Source organism: Halichoeres trimaculatus, unplaced genomic scaffold, assembly GCF_033239565.1.
Source record: "Halichoeres trimaculatus isolate MK-OKI-2021-1 unplaced genomic scaffold, fHalTri1.1 fHalTri1_scaffold_5, whole genome shotgun sequence".
NCBI lineage: Eukaryota > Metazoa > Chordata > Actinopteri > Labriformes > Labridae > Halichoeres > Halichoeres trimaculatus.
The window spans coordinates 39023009-39043885 of NW_027437183.1; the positions used below are offsets into that span (position 1 = coordinate 39023009).

At 43.4% G+C, this 20877-nt stretch overlaps 1 protein-coding gene across 1 annotated transcript in view; it reads right to left on the bottom strand.

The window, feature by feature from the left end:
* Positions 1 to 20877, bottom strand: part of cacna1ba (calcium channel, voltage-dependent, N type, alpha 1B subunit, a) — a 387106-nt gene that overhangs the window by 85397 nt on the left and 280832 nt on the right. The window contains exons 27-29 of the mRNA XM_074671044.1: positions 6015 to 6111; positions 3643 to 3803; positions 3386 to 3523 (exon numbers count right to left, since the gene is read on the bottom strand). Coding sequence (XP_074527145.1) covers positions 3386 to 3523; positions 3643 to 3803; positions 6015 to 6111 — 396 coding nt within the window. The remainder of the gene's footprint in view (positions 1 to 3385; positions 3524 to 3642; positions 3804 to 6014; positions 6112 to 20877) is intronic.

The window sequence follows — 20877 nt, forward strand, 5'->3', positions numbered from 1 at the left end:
GCTTGAACAGTGAAATCTCAAAAACTGTAAAAGATACCTAAGTTAGGTCAAACCTTGAGAGCCAAATAATCAGTTAATATTTTAAAGCAAAAATGGAGTCTGTTAGCGAAAGTATGCCAAAGTTTTAGCATCTCAATGTTAGTGGAAATTTGGGGGAGAGAGTCCTAGATTACCATTCATTCCTTAGGAGACATTTTTCACAAATAACTCAGCCAAAGATAAACGTAATAGCAAAAAAAAGTCATAGCACACCATTCCAGATGAAACTGCATATGTTGATGTATAATTTGTGGGGGTTTTCTGAAAGCCCTAGGAGGAGAAGCAAGCCAAAATTTTGTCCAGAAGATGAAAAAAAAACGACAAACAAAAGAACAATAGAGCCCCCCATAGCTTGCTATGGGGAGGGAGGCTCATTTAAAGTCCGAGCCCCTAATGAACAGAAACCCAACATGAAGACAAGATAAGGAGTCTGATCTCATCTTAACCCACCATGAGTACAGAGCTCTGCAGCATTTAGCAAGTTACAATGGAGAGGAACAGCTTCCCTTTAACGGGCAGAAACCTTGGACAGAACCAGACTCATGGTAGACATCTGAGGAGACAGAACATATTCTCAATGCTGCACAAGTCAAAGGTCAACACTGATCTGTCTGTGTGTGTTTCAATCCCTCTAAGCAGCTTTTGTGTGGCTGGTCTAGCTTAACGAGTTGACAGAACCTGCTGCATGACAACAGGTAGGCCCTATTTCCATTCTATTTTTATTGGTATTGCATTTATCACACTTTTTTTCTGTGAGCTGCTGTGGCAAAAAATTTCCCCATGGGGCATCAATAAAATAATATTCTATACTACTCTATTCTGTACACAAAAGACCAAGATTCCTTGCAAACAGAACACAAGCAGAATACAAATTAATGTTCCTTTTGGTGGGGATATCTTGATAGGCCAAAAACAGAATATGAGCATATTCTGGTTTTTAAAAAGCGTTATTGGTGTTTACATGGCCGTGCACAACTGGGTCATTGCTAATATTCCAAATATGATAGGGTTAATGACTGCACGTAAATGCAGCCACTGTTTTCTAAGAGCTCCAGATGAGTTACAACTTCCTTCCAAAGATACCAGACAACAAAAAGGAGGCATTTGTTCACAATGAGTGTCAACGGCAGTTACATGGAAGTTAAGGAAAAAATTTACAGAAAAGTAGTTTGAAAATAAGATCACAGGGATGGGGTTAAGGCAGAGTTCACCCTCAGTGAAACACAAACCAAAGCTTGTACCAGGAATTTTATTCAGATTAAAAAAGAAAAAAAAATAAGTGTCATTAAAAGAGACGGACAGTTTAGAGCCTTCACCAAGTTTGGATCGAGTCTTGGGGTGTATTTACACCTGGATCATTTGGGACAGTTGTTCTGAAACAGAGAGCAGCCCCGCACGAAACCCCGGTTCGTTTGGGCATATGTGAACACAGCAATCGCGCTCAGATATGGGACAAAACAAGCGGGTCAAGATCGCCAAAAATAGGTGGTCTCAGCTCGCTTCCATTCAAGCCCTGTAGCGGTTCCTGTGCGATGAGAACCCAAATGCCCCAGCAACCGGCACAACTGACTCATAACTGTGGCTCACACTGTAGTGATGGGGGTAGTAATGAGCTCAGTTGACAACTGTACAGTCAAAACAGTAGAAGAAGAAGGAGTAGAAGAATCAACCTCAGTAGAAAAAGAGAAGACCAAAGAGTTGAAGAAAATGAGTCGTGGGCTCACGTGGAGCAGTGCAGAAATAAAGTTCCTTATCGAAATGCCTTAAAGCAGTCGGGACTCTTAAAAACTACATATGTTGGTCATATAACGCACACCGGTACATGAGCCATACAAACTCTACAATGCTAACTAGCTACACACGTTGTTGATGCTCCATGACTGTTCCTCCCTGTGGAAAGCTGGCAAGAACATGAATGAATGCATGAATGAAGATAAGGAACTCACGGCCTTCCAGGTATGATTTCTGACCAACAAGAGAAAAAAAATGATCACACGCGGCATTTGTCAACAACTTTGGACTGCAATTGGCTTTTGCCTTGTGAACACAAACAAACCAAGTGACAACTGCTACAATTGTATCATTTTTTCTCCTGAATCAGAACAAAGCCAATGAGCCACAGGTGTGAATACACCCTAAATCCTCCCTGCTCTCTCACTAGGGCCTGTTAATGACTCAAGCAGTAACATGCGGTGAGGTCCATGACGAGGGAGGCAGGCAGTCAGCTAAAGTTGAAATTTCTATGTGTGTTATATATTCGGTGCACTGCTCACATTTGCTAATACAAACTGTTACTGGCCAGCCCTGCCCCTTTAAAGCGGTGACAGTCTGTGCTGTGTGTGTGTGTGTGTGTGTGTGTGTGTGTGTGTGTGTGTGTGTGTGTGTGTGTGTGTGTGTGTGTGTGTGTGTGTGTGTGTGACATAGCAGAAGGAGAGACGGTGTGAGTGCATGCATGGTGTGTGTGGGGCAGGAGTACATTATTTTGGTCTTTGTTTCTTCAATAAATGTGCGGTTGTGCACAAGGTGCACCTTTTTTTCCTCCTCTTCAGTCTTTTCCCTCACTTTGGTCCGGACTCCTAGACACCGGTTACCAGCAACGAGCAAAGTAAATAAATGTTAATCAGCTTTCCCATCTACGGTTCGGAGACAGACTGAAGTCCCGGAGTTAACGAGACGAAATGCCAAGTAAAACCAGAAACATACTTTCACCTGCATTTCTACAGGATTTACATCACAGGAGAAAGAGCAAAATACGAACAAAAATAACTCGTATCTCAACAACACAAGAACACAGGCCAGGCACCTCCGGTACTCTATCAAACGTCTGCACTAACAAACTATCGCGAGATCTCAAAGAGGGTGCGGTATTACAACCTGCGGAGGCAGAGAAGCGCTGTGCCTCATCAATGCCCACGTTAATCAGTGTGAGACCTTAGTACGCATGCGCGAACCTGCAAAACATTGTGATTTCAAGTAAACGGTCTCTCTCTCTCTCGGAGTCTCTGCCTCCGACGCACATTACAAGCATGAAGCCAGCGCGAAACGCTGCCCGTCCCCTCTGTTAGCCTCCCTCTTATTGACAAATCAGCAATTTACTTTTTAATCTATTAATTATGACAAATTGTTTACGAACAACTGAAAAAAAAAATATATATAAAAAAATATATATATTTTTTTCTTGTTAGCCTAGGGGAGGCACTGCCTCCCCTGCCTCCCCTGACCACACACCACTGGAATCAAGAGTGGAGGAAAAGTACTGTCCACATTAGAACAGCAGTGTAAAATGTACCTGACCGTGAGACAAACTGCTGTTACTTTCAGAGAGACTAAAGTCAGCTGCACTCACGTGGGCCAGCCCTCCCCAGTGGACACTGTGAAGAGTGTCAGGAAGGCCCACAGCACATTGTCGTAGTGAAACTCGTATTTCTTCCACTCTCTGGGCATCGCTGCCACCTCGTCTTTGTCGTAGTCCAGGAACTGTCCTCTGGAAGACACAGATATGGGGTTAGAGTCTGAACCTGGGTCGAATGTTTGTTCCCCATCAGAATACTGTTTCTAAAGCTTTGATGTCTAAAGGTTAGGAAGTTCGGGGTTAGGACCAACTTGCAGTCCTTCTCCAGCCCCTTGGACTCATCGGTGCAGTAGAAGAATTTCCCCTTGAAGAGCTGAACAGCGATGACAGCGAAGATGAACATGAAGAGGATGTAGACGATGAGGATGTTCAGGACGTTCTTCAGAGAGTTGACCACACAGTCAAAGACGGCCTGACAAAAGACAAGAACACGTCACATTTAGAAAACAAGTCAAACACTTCCTTCATCTAGACTTAATCTAACTGTTCTCCCTACTTCAGGGCCAGACAGTCAATGCATCAGCCGGTGTGTCACACTGGCCATCTGAACCATGCTGTACTCAAGCACGATTGCCTCCTCCATATTGCTGTTCCTGCTGGACAGTACAGCCAATGGTCACACCATTTCATTATGAACCAGACCTAAGGCACACGCATGGCCAACCTACATCATTAGTAAGCGTCTACAGCAGGGCTTGACATAAACTTTTTTGCTCACCAGCCACTGTGGCTAGTGGTTTCACAGAGTTACTAGCCACTCAGCATTTTCACTAGCCACAATTTTGTTGTTGGATAATCATGTTTAATATGATTAAAGCTGACGATGACATGCTAAAGTTTACTTAAACTAGATTTACAACCTTTTTAAATGTGAATGACCCCTGCACACACTCAAATCAATATGATGTCCATTGAGACAAAGTAATAAATGGAGGAGTTTATTATTGCATTTAAAGAAAGTTGTGAAGGTTAAAGATTATTTGAAAAGATAAAAACTATTTTTTTCTTTTTTGAAGTTGTATAAGTCAAAAAATGTGTCATAAAGAGGAAAATATCATATATAATGCACACTGGGCCATAAGTCGTATTTACTTAGAATGATTTGGTTTGTTTACAGTATTTCCAGAGTGAACGTTTTACATATAAAATATAATGTAACTTTGATAAATGTTTGTATATTAGGAGGTTTAAATATTGTTCCTTCAGCTCCTCATATCTGTGACCAGTTTCTCTTCTCTACATGCGCTCCTCTCCCCCTCCTCCTCTCCCCTGCTCTAGGTGAGTGTCGCTGGTGAGATCGGTGCAGTGTGAGCTTAATGAGCTCCATCCGATAAATGTCCTCACTTTTAAAAAGCTTTGGGAGTTTTGGCGCTAGTTTGTGACTTAGATCCCGGAATCTGTTTACAATAGAGACAAAAAAAGAAGCGAGTGAACTTCTAAATCATGTCAGGTGGGCTGAACACCGGGAGCTGTCACGGTGTGCTAGCCGGGGGCTGTAGATGAAAGTCAGAGCGCCTGTCAGCAAATACGTCAGCTAAAGACTTGGTGAATGGACTAATAAGCAAACACTGCAGGCAGTGCTCATGGGAGTTGTAGTGTCGCAGTCTCATATTGCAATGGGTTTAGTATTTCAGATGCAGTTTCAGAAAACTACAATTAAATAATTCAACCCGCCAAAGTGGCTAGTAGGAGTGACGGTGTGACCCGCCACAGCTGAAATTCACCCGCATTTGGCGGGTTGGTGGGTGTTAATGTCAAGCCCTGGTCTATAGGAGCGTTTACAGGAAGTGCGACCTTATTACTCAGCACAATGAGACACAGAGAGCACCACTACAACTTTAGAGACTAGATGACTTATGTTAAGTCACTTTGGTCCAAACAGCCCTCTAACACCCTATATTGTTTAAAATGATTGTTGAGAGGAGCGGTAGCAGTGATCATCAGCTGCCTTTGGTCCACATGCTTGTGCTCATGCATGAAGAGTGTGTGACTAAACCCTAACTAGCACAAGACTTCCTGATTTGGAACCAGTCAATTGTGTTTCAACCACCAAAGAACTGACACTTAAACAGAAAAAACAGTTCCAGAGTAGCACCAACTTCAAAAGAACCAAACAGGGGCTGGAGGCGGGGTTACGTCCCACACAGTGGACCAATGACAGGGCTTGCCTGCATCACTTCAATGCTTTGTTACATTTGGAAAAAGGTGGCTGTCAGGCTATACATGTTGACTTCTAGGTTGGAAAAAGCTACGTCAACCATTTGACACAGTGAGGTTTGGAGGGTCTTCACTAAAAGTTTCAGGGAACAAGATTTTGGTTTAATTCTTAAAAATGTAAAATTAGCTTCCTCACAGATACTGAACTTTATATTAACTATGCTTTTGAGATTGTGTATATTGTGTCATTAAGAGAAGAGGTCTGAGCTGTTCAGAGGGTCCAGGCACCAATGAGCCGTTTCAGTAAAGTCAAAGTTCACACAAACAGAGAAATCTGCACAACCTCAACTCAATCTATGCTTTTTTAAACTTCAGAGTGTGCTGTTTGTTAGAAACTTGGCTCTACTGAGGAGACATCTTTGGTCATAACATCAACACAGACATTAAAGCATCACTGGAGAACAACCTTGAGTTTGGGTAGGCGTTTGATGGTTTTGAGAGGCCGGAGCACGCGGAGAACCCTCAGAGACTTGATGGTGCTAATGTCTTTCCCTTTGGTCCCCCTGTGGACAGTAAACACAGTTAGAGCACACAGTTACCCACAATCCTCATGATCAACAAACACATCTGATCAACATATTAAGACCAGATGAAAAAAGAAACACAAATTTACATTTTACTCTGTTGGATCTTAAAAAGGTTCCTCTGAGAGTTTAAGCAATTCATTGCTAATAACAATTAAAGGTAGACTGTCCGTCTGGTGAGCAAAGGTTTCAGAGCCTAGCCTTTAAAAGATAAAATCTGCTCTAAAATATGGATTCACTGGCCTTCATTTATCAAACATGCGTCCACCCCCAAAATGGGTGTATGCTCCTTTCCACGCACATATCAGCATTTATCAATCTGAACGTGGGCGTTGGGTACACTCAAATCCCACGCCAGCTTTGAGTTTGTGTACGCAAGTTTCATCTCAGCGGGTAGTGCGTTGCAGCGAGGGAAACCCGTCTGTGCAGGAGAACTATTGGATTATTTGAGGGCAAAACATTTTCAGACAAAAAAACCTGATGTTCTTAGATAAATAATTACATCGTTGAATTAGATATGACACCAAGAATGTTTCTAACATTTCATTCTCCTTCCACCAATCTATAAAGTACATCGCTATGAAAGAGCAGCAGCACGAGCTGTCAGCTGATTTCTCTGTAACAAAATGTGTTTCCTCTATCGGTTTACTTGAAAAAATAAGAAAAAAACAGAAATGCTGTAAACAGTTTTCAATACACTCCCATGTCCATGATGAAGTCTCTGCAGAGATCACTCAGAGGACGCTGGATCAAACTTTTAGCCTGGATTTTTTAGGAAGTTGTATTGATTACAGGATTTACTGTGAAGATGTTTGTTTCACTCCTCACAATATCATCATATAAACGTGAACTGCGTGTAAAAAGGGGCTATTTCATAACAAAAGACGTTCAGTTTCATGGGCTTACAAAGGGGATCATTTCGTGGTACAAATAATTATAAAACTCTGGTCGATCCGTGGGTAGTTGCACATGATCGACACACTTCAGCTCCACTCCCTCCTCAGTCTGTGACAGGTTCAGGTTCAGGTTCAGGTTCAGGATCAGACTGGAGTCTGCAGCTTCTTTCAGAGCTCAAACACACTTCTAAAAGAAAACTTTCCACGTTTCTGGACCTGAATGGAAACATTTGATAATATTGTGGCTTTTAAAAGTCAGACTTCACGAATGAATTAATCAAGGTATAAACAAAGGCTGTGTAAATTAAACGTTTTAAACTCTGTTGTATTTTGGTTTGTCACATACGCTGCTGAATCACTGCAGTGATTTCCTTGCAGACAAGATTTTTATAACTAGCTTTAATGCCACTTTTTCCGGCTGCTAATTAATTTCCTCTCTACCTCTGTTGCTATGGCATTGTGGATTACCAGTGTGGTGAAGTTTCCTTTTTTCCGTAATGCGTCTGTCCATGTTGTAAATTCTGTAGGTTTGGCTAGCTGAACCTTGACTATTTAGGGGCATGTTGTGTAAATTACTATTGTTTTCAGCTACCACATTTATCAACAGCTGATCAGGCGTACACCATGATTGGCCCTGGTACGCAGGTTTCATAAATCACACGTGAGCGTTGCTGTAAACTGGTTTTTATGCCCAGATCTGGGCCAATTCCCACGCAAGAATGATAAATGAGGGCCACTGTGACTTCCTGTTAAGCCTGGCTCACACTACAGGATTTTAAAAATCTTAAAAGATTCTGAAATCAGGCTGTATCTCACACATAAGGGGAATCTTCACAGATCATCTTCTCTTAAATCTTAAGCACGCACTAACTACAAGACTTGAAAATACTGACCAGCACACACTACAGGATTTCACCAAGATTATTCGACCAGAGAGAGTTATGCACCACATGTGCTCAGTTGTTTGATCTGAGGTTTTTGGCACACTGGTGGGACAGGAGGAGAGAGAAGCGGAGCTGTCTGCAGCGGTGCCTTTCATCCATTACGCGCACGCAGAGGGACAGAAGTGAAACTGTTGCTGTATCAGCCAATAATGGAATGATCTCACACCCGTCACTGATAAAACAACAGTTTGCTACTGTATGAAAATGGCGTGGTTATGTGTTATTTCTAAAGGCATTATTGAACTGGCTCCAGTGGGCCAGTGGAGCCTTTCATTTTCACTTTGGCCTGTGTTTGTTGTCTGTTGTCCGGTCTCTTGGAAGGGGGCTCTCTCTAATTGGCTGTGGTCATCCTGAGTGAGAATGAATGTTGTCATCATCCAGATAAATATCAAACATGTTTGAAAATTATCGGGGCGGCTCCGACGAGTCTGTGAGACGATCGTGGGGCTTAAGATTCATCCGTCAACCACTCACACTAGAAGATAATCTTGCCCGAACGTCGGGGCTGATTTTTGTCCCCGACCAGATTTCTTCCCCAATTGTCGGTAGGACTGAATCTGGGTTAAATCGGGCAGAAAATCCTGTAGTGTGAGCCAAGCTTTAGCTATTTACTCTTTCATGACCTCCTGATGGCTAAGGCTTAAAGGCTTTCTCTCTGTGAACGTGGTCGAATTGTTGAGCTGCATCAGCAAGGCCTTTCACAGCGCGCCATCACTGCTGAGGTTTGACACGGTAAGACAGGCATTTTGAATTTCTTCGAAGATCCTGAGGGTTAGGGAACAAGAAAGTCCAGCGGTAGACCCAAAAACATTTCACCAGAGCTGAGCCGAAGGGTCTGATTGGTATCTGTCAAGACATGGGATGATCCTTGACCCCGATTAAGGCCATTACTGGAGCCGACTGCAGCCCAGTAAGCATCAGACGCCATCTGAGAAACAAGAGCTTTAGGAACAAAATACAATTTTAAAGGCCTTGTCTCCTTCAATGCCACAAACTCGCCATTTGAACTTTTCCAGAGAGCAGTGGGACATGGAAACATGGGACTCTGAAGAGTGAATATCCAGATCCCACTGTAGATGTTTTCACAGTGGCACAGTGGAGGGGGTGACGTCATGATTTGGGGGCTTTTTCCATTAATGGGACAATGAAGCTTTAGGTTGGTCATGGGTATCAAACTGTTGCTGACTATGCTGAGATGTTGCAGGGGCCTCCTTCATGACTGAGGGCCCTGGTCTTTGTGGTAATGACTGGATTTTTCACCAGGACAACGCTGCAGGTCACAATGACCGGCTGACAAAGAACTTCTTCCAGAGGAATAAGCTCACTTTTTGGGACCCCTCTGTGTGTTCTCCTGATCCATATCACACTGAGAACATTTGTGGATGGATGGAGAGGGAAGGTGGATGATGCTCCATGAAGAAATCTTTACCACTTGGATCAATTGTCCCACAAAACTCCTGGCAACACTTGCATCAAGCATGCAGAAACAAGTCAATCTGATTGTTACTTTCAATGGACTGCTTACCCAGGTTTTTTTTTTTTTTTTGGTCTCACTTCTTTTTCTTCTTTTTATACTTTGAAACTTTACTGAGAACCTTTTTACAATCTAACAGGGCAAAATATAAGTTCTTGTATTTTTTTTTCAGCTGGTCTTAAAAATGATTTCTAATGTTAACAATAGAAGTGGTACAAGAATGACGTCCAGGATGAACAAGATAAGAAGTATCATATTAAAGTGGTCTGATGGTCCTCTACTGAGGAGTGTTTTAGATCAGCTTTCTGGATACTATCACAATAGATCTTTGTGCAGTGTACATAAATTATACTGATATATAGATAAAGGAGTAAGACTCTGACATAAACCTGAACACTTTCTTCCCAAATCACCTAGGAGACTGAGATCAGACTTTACAACTAAACCTCAGAAATAAGAGAAAACTAAGCCTCTCAAACAACAGTCCCTTGACCTTATTGCTGAAGCTGAAGCTGAATTATTTTTCTGACTTCTTATTTCCTGTGTCTTAAGAGAGCAAAATGTGAAAAGTGACTTTTTTCTATGTTACTGATTTTTTTCTTGAAGTTAATTTGTAGTACACAGAACACAGGGCTCGTTGTATAGATGAACAGTTGCCTTTCCTCTACCCACAATAACTGTCTAGCCCAATAAATCCCTCAGCAATAAAAGTATCATTTGTAGGTCTGTGCACCATTTCTTGGGATTTTAGTAACGTGTGGTCATTTTTTTTATGAGTAGCACACACATTACAGATGTCAAACAGAGACATACTTGTCCTCACTGTGTTTCATGTAACTCTGAATTACATGATCAGTCTATTACATGCAGTTATTCAACAGATTTCCAGAAAGGTTTTATTGAGAAAAATATCAATCTCAACATGTTAGATGCAAATATGGAAGCTTAAAACTGTGCATCAGTGACTGATTGGACATTTCAATGATTGAGATCTTAGTCAAAAACCAATCTGTCCTCTAACATAGTCATCAATGAGGGACCCAATGAATCGAGTAGTAAAACTGATTTAGTGATCACTCAGTGACATGAATGAGATACAAGATGTTAAGTATAACAACTTTCAGCACTTGGAGCTTGGGTTTCCACAGCAAACCATGCCCTTTCTGGTAGGTGGCGTGTAAGCAAGCAATAACAACGTCAGCCACACAAAGTGTAGCAGTGCAACATAGTGTACCTGCAAATAAAACCAACTAAGAAGAAAAAGATACCCTGACCACAAGTCTGAGGAGAGGGATTTCTCTCTGGTTGACTGCTTTGGCTCCAAGCCCCTCAATCATCAGGATAAGAGTGTTGCTTTTGAGTCTCTGCCCAACAGACTTGTGTCCTTTTCCTGCTTGACACTGAAGTCACCATCCAAATTTCAAGGGTATTCACATGTTGTTATGGTGACTGTTTATGTTAGGGCGAATTTAAAGGCTAAACATACAGCTATTCATTTCATATGATATTTGTGAGATTCTAGTTGAGGTAATTTCAGCCAGACCTGCAGCAGGCTTGTTCTCGGAAAAGGTGCTTGTGAGAGAGGTCAGAGGTGAGTTTCTCAGCAGCGAAAAACAATACTCGAAACCTTTGCCAAAACGTTCCACCCTGATAGGAGAGTACAGGAAATCTCATGCCGTGACCAGTGGTAGTTTGGCTGGAGCCAAACTATCCCCATAGTGACGAGTTGGCAAAAACAGACACATGATGACGTCACTGAAACCTTCCATAAAGATACATGTTTGAAGCTGAGGGGAGTCGGTCCGTCCATCTACCATGATTGCTGTGTTTCGAGCTGTGTGACTTCAATAAAACCCGCAAAGGCTGCCAAGTTGATTCTGTCGTCTCATCATTGATATATGTGTATTTGCATCTGGGAAATCCTTAACATAAGTGGCGTCATCGAATTTCGGTCTGATTGGGAGCCGGAGCGTTGGTCTCTCCAGGCAGGTGAAATCTGTGCCGGCACAAAAGGTAGGAGAAATTTTATTCTCAATTTTAAGAGTGATTTCACTGTGTGGTGAGACTAACTTTTGCTTTGGCTCTCTCTCACATAAAAGAACCTGTGGACACAGAATCAGCTTCAGCCTGTTATTCATGTGCACATGAAGGCTGCTTGAAAACGTGTCAGTAGGACACCTAAATTGTGAGACGGACAAATTAATCATTGGGATTGAAGCAGCAGAAAGCTTGGCCAAGCATTTTGAGTAAGGTTGTTAAAGATATGCTGGGCCTCAGTGGTATGGCTGTCGAGCATACACTGGAGGCCAGCTCGTGAGACAAGATACAGAAAAGTGGTATTGGAGAGCCATTGACCACTGTGTGTGTGTGTGTGGTTTTTTGAAGTCGACTGCCTGGCCCGGGCCTGTTTAAACACGATGAGGTTTGACTGAAATCAGAGATACAGCTCAAGAGGAGCGAGTGAGAGTCTGAACGGTGTTGACCCATTAGGACCTTGCTCATGTTAAGTGCCGTGATCGGGGGCCGACCTTTTAGGGCTCGAAAGGCGCTCACCTTACCGGTTGCGGACTTTTCTAATATAATTTATACGTGGAGAAATTCACTATTTCAGGAGCAGTGAGATGCTGCTGGGCTGCACTGCGAATGCAGAAAAGTTGCAGTAGCACTGGCTGTTAAAGTCCTAGGAAATTCATTTCAGTCCTTAGGAGGGGCTCTTATAGTACATAACAAACCTAGACAAAAAGCTAGCTATAAGGGGGGTGCGGCAAACCTTGAATGAATAAAATACTATTTGGCAAAGGATAATTGGATACTGGAGAGAACAAATCTATAAGGAAGGAGTTGTCAGATCTGCAACTCCTCTCCCAATTGCCACCGACTAAAACACGTCTGATCAACGTGTTAAGTACACAGACATCTGCCTTTATATAAAATATCTCCAGTCAAAAAAAAAAAAAAAAAAAAAAAAAAAAAAAGAGAGAGAAAAACATACAAAACAATATTGCATGACCAAGACGACCGACTCTTGACTGCTGACGGACTAGACGGAGTGAATGAGCGTCTCTTTTCCTTTGTCTCCCACGTCTCACTTCCTTGTGTGTGTGGGTTAACCCTCAGTGTAGTGTGGAAGTAAAGCAGCTGCCGTTTGTGTGTGTTTATGTGTGCGAGTGATGTGTGTTGGATGTGGAAGCTGAGTGCAATAATACATGTTGAGATCTGATATTACATGTGCTATGTAAACTAAAAGCTGGCTGATTTATGCTGCATGGGGTATAATTTAGTGGAATCCGCTAAATGAGTCTAATGTGCTGCTCTGAGTTACGTTCACCTTAACACTAACTTCATGTGCTATGCTGATGTGCTCCGTATTGTGCAAAGATTAGGGGCTTGTGTATGCCAAACTGAACATAAATCTCATGTACTGTGGAAAAACTGGGAATTGTGGGCCTAGGGCCTTAGATAAAACCAAAAAGTATATAATAGCACGTGTTAAGCTTTTCTGAGCAAGAAAAGGTGGATGTGTGAAGTGTAAGAGCAAATAGAGAGAATGTGAGTAAGTGTGGATGTGATAAAGTTGAAATCAAGACAGCTGGGAATAGCACACGGAGAGAATTGAGGAAGTTGCCTGTTTGACGGTCAAAACTAGACTGAGGATTCAGGAAGTAGAGTTGGGAGGAGCGTGTTACACAAATAGAAAGCTACACTTAGACACCAGGCTTTTCCCGCCTTCTACGCTGAAGGCTTTTCCTGCGGCCTGCTCTCTTTACTCGCCCCCTCCCTTCGTGAGAAGCCCTCCCTTTCTCTCCTCAACAACTTTCGGAGCAGGGACAGCGTTTTTGTTTTTTCAAAGTGCTGAACATTAAAGCAAGGGTACTTAGGGTTGGAGCACACGTTTTTTTGTACGTTAACGTTTACTATTATTGAGTTTTTAATTGCATTTAATCATAATACAATCAATATGTCTAAGAATATCACACCAGTAGCTATTATTAGCTGCAAACACCCAGAGTTAATGAAAGACATTCAGAAGTTTTCGGACAAGTGGCACAAACAGTACAAAGGATTAGATCCTGCGTGGCCAGAAGAGGGCACATTTGATGTGGGAGTGTGTGGGGATATGGAATGTCGCATAAAAGATCGCAAACCAACATTTAAGACAAAAAGCAATCTGAAGCAGAAGGAGTTGGAGATCAAGATCATCAACCTGTTCAAAGAAGAAGGCCAATCTCACAGGAAGACGATAAGGGAAGGTCTTGCTGAGCTGCAGAGAAGCAAACAAAACAATGCAAGGAAGATGAAATTTCAGATGAGCGAGTCAGCAAGTGAAGAGAAAAAGAGTGAACAAACCAATGCAACAACCATCAGTGGATTATACCCAGTGATCACAGGATCATTCCACATTAATGGAGGCTGTGATATAGTGAACAGTGAGTCATTGGGCAGCAGTTTTGGAGGACAAGGGCAGAGTTCTACTACACAGATTGCAAATAAACCTCCAGAGTATACGGCCAGTGTGGGTATTCCCCCTAACACCCAACCATCCACACCGCAGCCATCCACATCCCAGCCACAGCAGCAGCCCCCACCGCAAACGCCAACTCAAAAACAGCAGCCTCAAGTTCAGACCCAGACTTCTGGACACAGAGTTAACCCACAGCCAACTCAGACGTCCCCACAGGGCGAGCAGATACACGACTTAGTTCCAAAACACTGCAGCACCACACTGAAGGCAAGTCCACAGGGAAAACAAGCTGTTCTAGACTGCTACGCAGACTACGACAGCAGACAGTCAGCATCAACGACATGGTGGTTAGATTTAGAGAGTGTGGGAACAGATTATGAGAGAGAAACAAACAGAACAGAGATCCAACAATTAGAGGGAGCTATAGACGAACAGTATGATCATACAGTTAAGGGACCAGCAACAGGGGAGCAACCAAAAGAAGGGAAAAAAGGGACACCGACTCAGACTGCAGGTGTACACCCCGAAGCTAAAATGCAGAGACAGTATGATCTTAGATACAGACCAAACATACACCCACCAGATAGGTACACAGACGGGCAGTATCCAATTCTGATTAAGGGCACCCAGGGTCATTACATCCCATGGCAGACACTTGACCTTGCTGGGCTGGTTTCACGGCTGCCAGACGTTCATGAGGGCGCTAGCAAGTGGATCAGGGCATTTGAAGAAGAAACAGTGGGAAAACTACTAGCTTTGGGAGACATTAAGTCTGTGTGGGCTCAATCATTTGGAGCTCCTGCAATGAATAACATTTTGGGACAAAGTGGCAATGGCTGGATGATTGATCCAAGAGCGGATGGAACAGAGTTTAATGCGTATCGCACAACACTCTGGCAAGCGTTACGCACAGAGTATCCAACTAGAACGGATCCTAAAGCTCTAAAAGGTGACCCCCTGCAAGAAAGTGAAAACCCGACAACCTATATCAACAAGCTGTTAAAAAGATGGAAGCAGGAAACAGAGGAGGAAGTGGACAAAAGCCCAACTTTGGTGATTTTGTTCAGAAATGCAGTCGTGGAGGCTCTGCCAACCCCATGCCGAAGCAAACTGGAGGATGTGGTTGGACTGACATCTATGCCTCACAGACAATTTTGCGATCACGTGACCCACGTTGTGGAAAAGTATCGCAAGGAGGAGCAAAATAACAAAGAACAGGAGAAAAATGTACAGAGGAAACTGGCACAGCTGCAGCTTGGTGAATTACAGAGTAAAAATAAAGTAAAAGCCCAAGCTACTGTCGTGGCTGACACTGCAAGACAAGCAGCACAGATCACACCGAAACCAATTGAGAATGCTCCATCGGCGCCCCCTCCACAAGCAACACCAGTGGTTAACATATATCCGCAGCAGCAGTACTCACAACCTCCAAGAAACCCTCCATATTATGGCCCACAAAGACAGCCAATGCAGCGTAGAGGGGAGGGTCAGAGGGGGAGGGGAGGAAGACAGTCGATACCAGGACGCTGCTGGAACTGCGGTGAACCCAACCACAAAGCGATGTATTGTCCAAATTCACGAGCGAATCCCGAGTGGGCAGAAAGTGGTCGTGGAGTGCAGCCCACGCAACAGAGAGGTGGAGGACCAACCAATCCATGGGCAGGTCCAAACCATGGGTATTAGGGGTGCCCAGAGAATCCCACAGGGGAGGGTCAGCTTCCTCTAATCACCAAAGGAGCTGATGCAGAACCAATGTTGCAAGTAAAAATTGAAAATAAGCAAACATCAATGTTGGTAGACACTGGAGCAACACACACTTGTGTGTGTCCTGAATGTGGCTCTCACCTTCCCCTCTCAGGCAAATGTGTGAAAACAGTGGGGTTCTCGGGTATAAAACAGTTAATTCCTATGACAGCTCCAGTGCGAATAGCAACAGACGAAAATGAAATCAGAATTCCTATCTTGGTATCGAACCAAACACCAGTTAACCTATTGGGGAGAGATGCATTATGTAAACTGAAAATTAAAATTTGGTGTTCACCACTGGGTGTGTACATCGACAGCGCTGGGTTGGTATCTCAAATGTACATGCAAACAGAGGGCGCCAAGGTGTATTGGTTGGGCGACATCACAGGGCCTGTGACAGAGACATTCCAAAAATGGGAAAAGTACATTCAAGTGCAGCTACCAAAAGCAAAAAAGCCATTTTCTGAGTATCATTGTACAATGTACTACGACGCATCGGGCAGCGAAACATTTGAAGAAAAGTGGGATGAGGCAACCGCAGGTGTAAAAATCAATTTGAGCTCACAGTATATTATAGTAGGTGAACATGGGGCAGCTCTAAATGTACAAGAGAACTCATTTATTTCTGAATGGTACAACGTCCCTGAGTCTTTGCCACACATCACGCTGCTGGTAAATGAAAACTTTAGATCAAAAGATTTGGGACCAATGATGCGGGCCGCTGCCCGAATTAAATGGGAAGAAACTGACAACCCATTAATCTTGATTTCACAAAAAGGGGACATGTTGAAAATTTTGTGTGACACAACAATGATTTCTAAGCCACAGGAAGTGGTAATTCCCGAACCTAGCACACAGCAGGTACTCACTGAAAGTAGCAAAGACAAAAACGGGCTATTTGAAGACATGACATTACGGGTTCCTGACCAGCTGTGGTCAAAGCATGACACTGATGTGGGTTTAGTAAAATCTGCTAATCCGGTCAGAATCGAACTCAAACCAAACTTACATCTGCCAAATCGCATGCAGTATCCATTAAAATCGGACGCTGAGGCAGGTGTGAGCAAAACAATAGAGGGGTTAATCAAAGCAGGTGTGTTAATCGAGACAAACAGTGCATGTAACACACCTATTTTTCCAGTCTTAAAAAGTGACAAATCAAAGTACCGATTGGTGCATGACTTGAGAGCAGTTAATGAAATCATACAGGACCTACCAGCGGATGTGCCAAATCCACACACACTCCTCACAAATGTTCCACCGGATGCAAAGTTCTTCACAGTGGTAGACTTGTGCTCTGCGTTCTTTAGCATCCCTTTAGCCGAGGAATCGCAACACCTGTTTGCATTTACCTACAGAGGAAAAAAGTTAACATATACAAGAATCCCACAAGGAATGAAGCACAGTCCACATGTGTTCAACCAAGTCCTCAAGCAAGATTTGGAGGATATTGGAATTGACAGCACACTAATTCAATACGTGGACGATTTGCTGATCTGCTCATCCTCCTTGGATGAGTGTCATCGAGATTCAGTGAAGGTGCTCCAAAGGCTGGCAGAGGGGGGACACAAGGTCTCCAAAACAAAACTGCAGTACTGTCAGCCTCAAGTGGAGTACCTGGGAAGAACAATCTCTCATGGGACAATAGCAATATCTCCGTCCCAGGTGGAGGGCGTGAGTAGAGTCCCGCGACCAAGGAATGTACAGCAGATGATGACATTCTTGGGAATGACGGGTTACAGTTCTGACTGGATTGAGGACTATGCCGAAAAAACTTCTCCATTGAGAGAAATGATCAAAGCAGCAGGTAATGTATCTTTGAAAGCTCAGTTGAAATGGACGAGCGAAGCAATGACAGCGTTCGAAACACTGAAACAAGAAATGCAAACCGCTCCTTGTCTTGCAACACCAAACTACGACAAACCATTCTTGTTGTATGTATCAAACAGAGCAGACATGTATGCAACAGCTGTGTTAATGCAGGAAACATGCAGTGGTCGTCAAAAACAGCCCATAGCATACTACAGTACAAAACTTGACAATGTGGTTCAGGGGTGGCCGCCATGTTATCAGGGCCTAGCTGCAGTGCATTTTGCATATGAAAAAGCCTCCACAATAACAATGGGGTATCCCGTTACTATTCTCACTCATCACAAAATCAGTGAGTTGATAAACCAAGGGAAGTTCGTTGTAACTCAGTCACGCTGTTTGCAGTATACACCGTTGTTGTCGTATCCAGATATAACAATAAAGAGATGTCAGACAACAAATCCTGCAAACGTAAATTCCTCTAGAAACTGAGGGTGACCCTCATGAGTGCATCGCCGAAACAATGAGATACACGAAACTCAGACCTGACCTTGAGTCCACACCAGTAATCTGTGAAGATGTGACATACTTTGTTGATGGTTCCTGCTACCGAGACCACCTAGGAAATCATGCAGGGTTTGCGGTAGTGAAACAAGAAGCTAACAAGTTTGTTACAGAAAAAGCTGAAAGTTGTGCTCAACCATGTTCAGCACAGCTGGCCGAATTAAAAGCATTGACTGAAGCGTGTAAATTAGCACAGGGGAAAGTAGCTAATATATACACTGACTCAGCGTATGCGCACGGAGTTTGCCATCTTTTTGGTTCATTGTGGAGACAAAGAGGATTCAGAAGAACAGATGGCAGTCCAATACAGCATGGTAACCAGATAAGTGAATTGATGTCGGCAATGATGTTGCCATCCAAACTTGCTATCATTAAGTGTCAAGCTCATCGTAAAGGTAACGATGTAGTGATAAAAGGAAATAATGCAGCCGATGAGGCTGCCAAAGCAGCATCCAAGTGCGAAGCAGCCATCTTGGCTCCTGAGATCTCACTTGAACCAACAGTCACTCCTGAAGACATTGTCTTAATACAAAAAGAGGCAAGTGAAACAGAACAAAACTTGTGGCGACAAAGAGGGGCATCAACAGATGAAAAAGGCTTATGGAGATCCCATGAAGGACTGTTGGTTGCACCGGTGCCCCTGTTGACCATTTTAATCTCCGAAGTACACAGTGCAGACCACTGTGGAAGGGGGGAGGTATTAAAAAAGGTAAGACAACAGGGATATTGGTCACCATACATGCAAGCTATGGTCGATGAAGTGTTAAGCCAATGTGAAATCTGTGCTCAAAATAATGTACGAAAACCAATAAAAACACCAGTTGGACACATCCCAGTCCCTGAAGGTCCGTTCAAACACCTAGCCATAGACTATGTTGACATGATAAAACCAGTGCAAGGGAAGCGCTATATGTTAGTCATCATAGATCGATTTTCACGCTGGGTAGAGGCGGTTCCATCAAAAACCTTGGGTTCAGAGACTGTGGTTAAATTTCTGACAAGAGAGGTTATTCCAAGATTTGGCATACCGTCAGAAATAAGTTCAGATAATGGGTCTGCTTTTATACATAAAGTTGCCAAGGGTGTCCTCCAACAGCTGCGAATAAAACAGAGATTATCCGCGGTATATCATCCCCAGAGCAACGGGATGGTTGAACGAATAAATGGAACTCTTAAGGCAAAGATCAATAAGATCTGTGCCAGCACAAAGCTGAACTGGGTAGATGCTCTGCCGCTTGCACTAATGAGTTATCGTATGCAAACTTACCGAAGCACGCATTTAACCCCGCATGAAATGCTAACAGGCCGGCCTATGCCAGCTCCGCAGTTGCGAGGTCCGTATAAGGGACCTCCCCTTGAGCAGTTACAAGTTGAGCTTAAAGACTATATGAACCAACTAACTGCAATACATAAGACTATCTACCTACAGGAAAAGAGGAGAGAGCCAATCCCTGACCAGGGGACCAAGAGACTGGTGGTGCCGGGTGATCAGGTGTACGTCAAGGTCTTCCGAAGAAAGTGGAACGAGCCGCGACGAGAGGGGCCGTACACAGTGGTGCGAGCTACCCCAACAGCAGTTCAGGTTGAAGGAAGTGGAACGTGGTATCACCTGTCTCACTGCACGGCAGTTCCAGGGAAAACAAAGGGCGGTATTGAGTTAAAAAACAAAGATGAACAAAATGACATTGTGGTGTGTCCTGAGCGTAACAAGCATTCTGATGTGGATACCCATAGGAACATGGGAAGTGGAGACTCAAAGAGTAAAGCTGAATGCCCTGGAGACCAGACCCACGACCGAGACGAATCAGCACCTCGGAGGAGACAGAGCCTATGAGTCAGTTGAGTACGATGCAACACAGACACCATCCCATGACAGTCTAGACCCTTTGCTGACACTCTCAGCTGAGCTCAAACATGCACACATTCTACAGCAATTAGTAAACGCCAAGAGGCGTGGTAAAAGAGCAGTACACGGTTACCTAGATACGTGTGTAGATTGTACTTTTAAACAGACATGCAAAGAGTTCTCCATTTCAACATCTCAAGATGAGCCACCGACAAACTACAAAGTAGATGAATTGGCTGAATACGAGTGTTTCGCCAGCGGAGGATTTATTAATTCTCCAGGGGGAGGGGTTCATGTAGGGAACACAACTGTTAATTGTAAAATCACATGGGTGTTGTCATGGTTTCCAGAAGCTAATATGACTGAGCCGTTTGTAACCAGACCAATTTGGTTTGAGAACCCTCAGCCGATAGATCAGACATGTGTAAATATAACTATGACCAGACCTAGTATATATTTTTTCGGCAGCCAGACTGTTGCAGTTGCAGACAGTTACTGGATGTGTGGTGATAACATTCTACGAAATACAATACCACCCAGGTGGATCGGACTTTGTACATTAGTACGAATGAAGTTACCTGTCGTCGTGCTGTATGATGGTATAGATGAAATTCTCAAAATAAATGGAAAAACAGCCGAATTAAACAGAAATAAAAGACAAATCAGTGAGAATGTGTACATTAACAGTATGGGTGTGCCCACCGGAATCCCAGATGAGTTTAAAGCCCAGGACGAAGTCAGAGCGGGATTAGAGTCTATTCTTCCGTGGATCACTATTAACAAAAATGTTCAGTGGATAAATTACATATACTACAACCAACAGAGGTTTGTTAATGCTACATCTGAAATTCTGCGAGCATTTGGCAGCCAACTACATGCAACAAGCATAATGACACAACAGAACAGACAGGTTTTAAATTGGCTAACCGCAGATAAGGGAGGAGTGTGCCGCATGTTTGGGAGACACTGTTGTACATTTATTCCAAATAACACAGCACCTGATG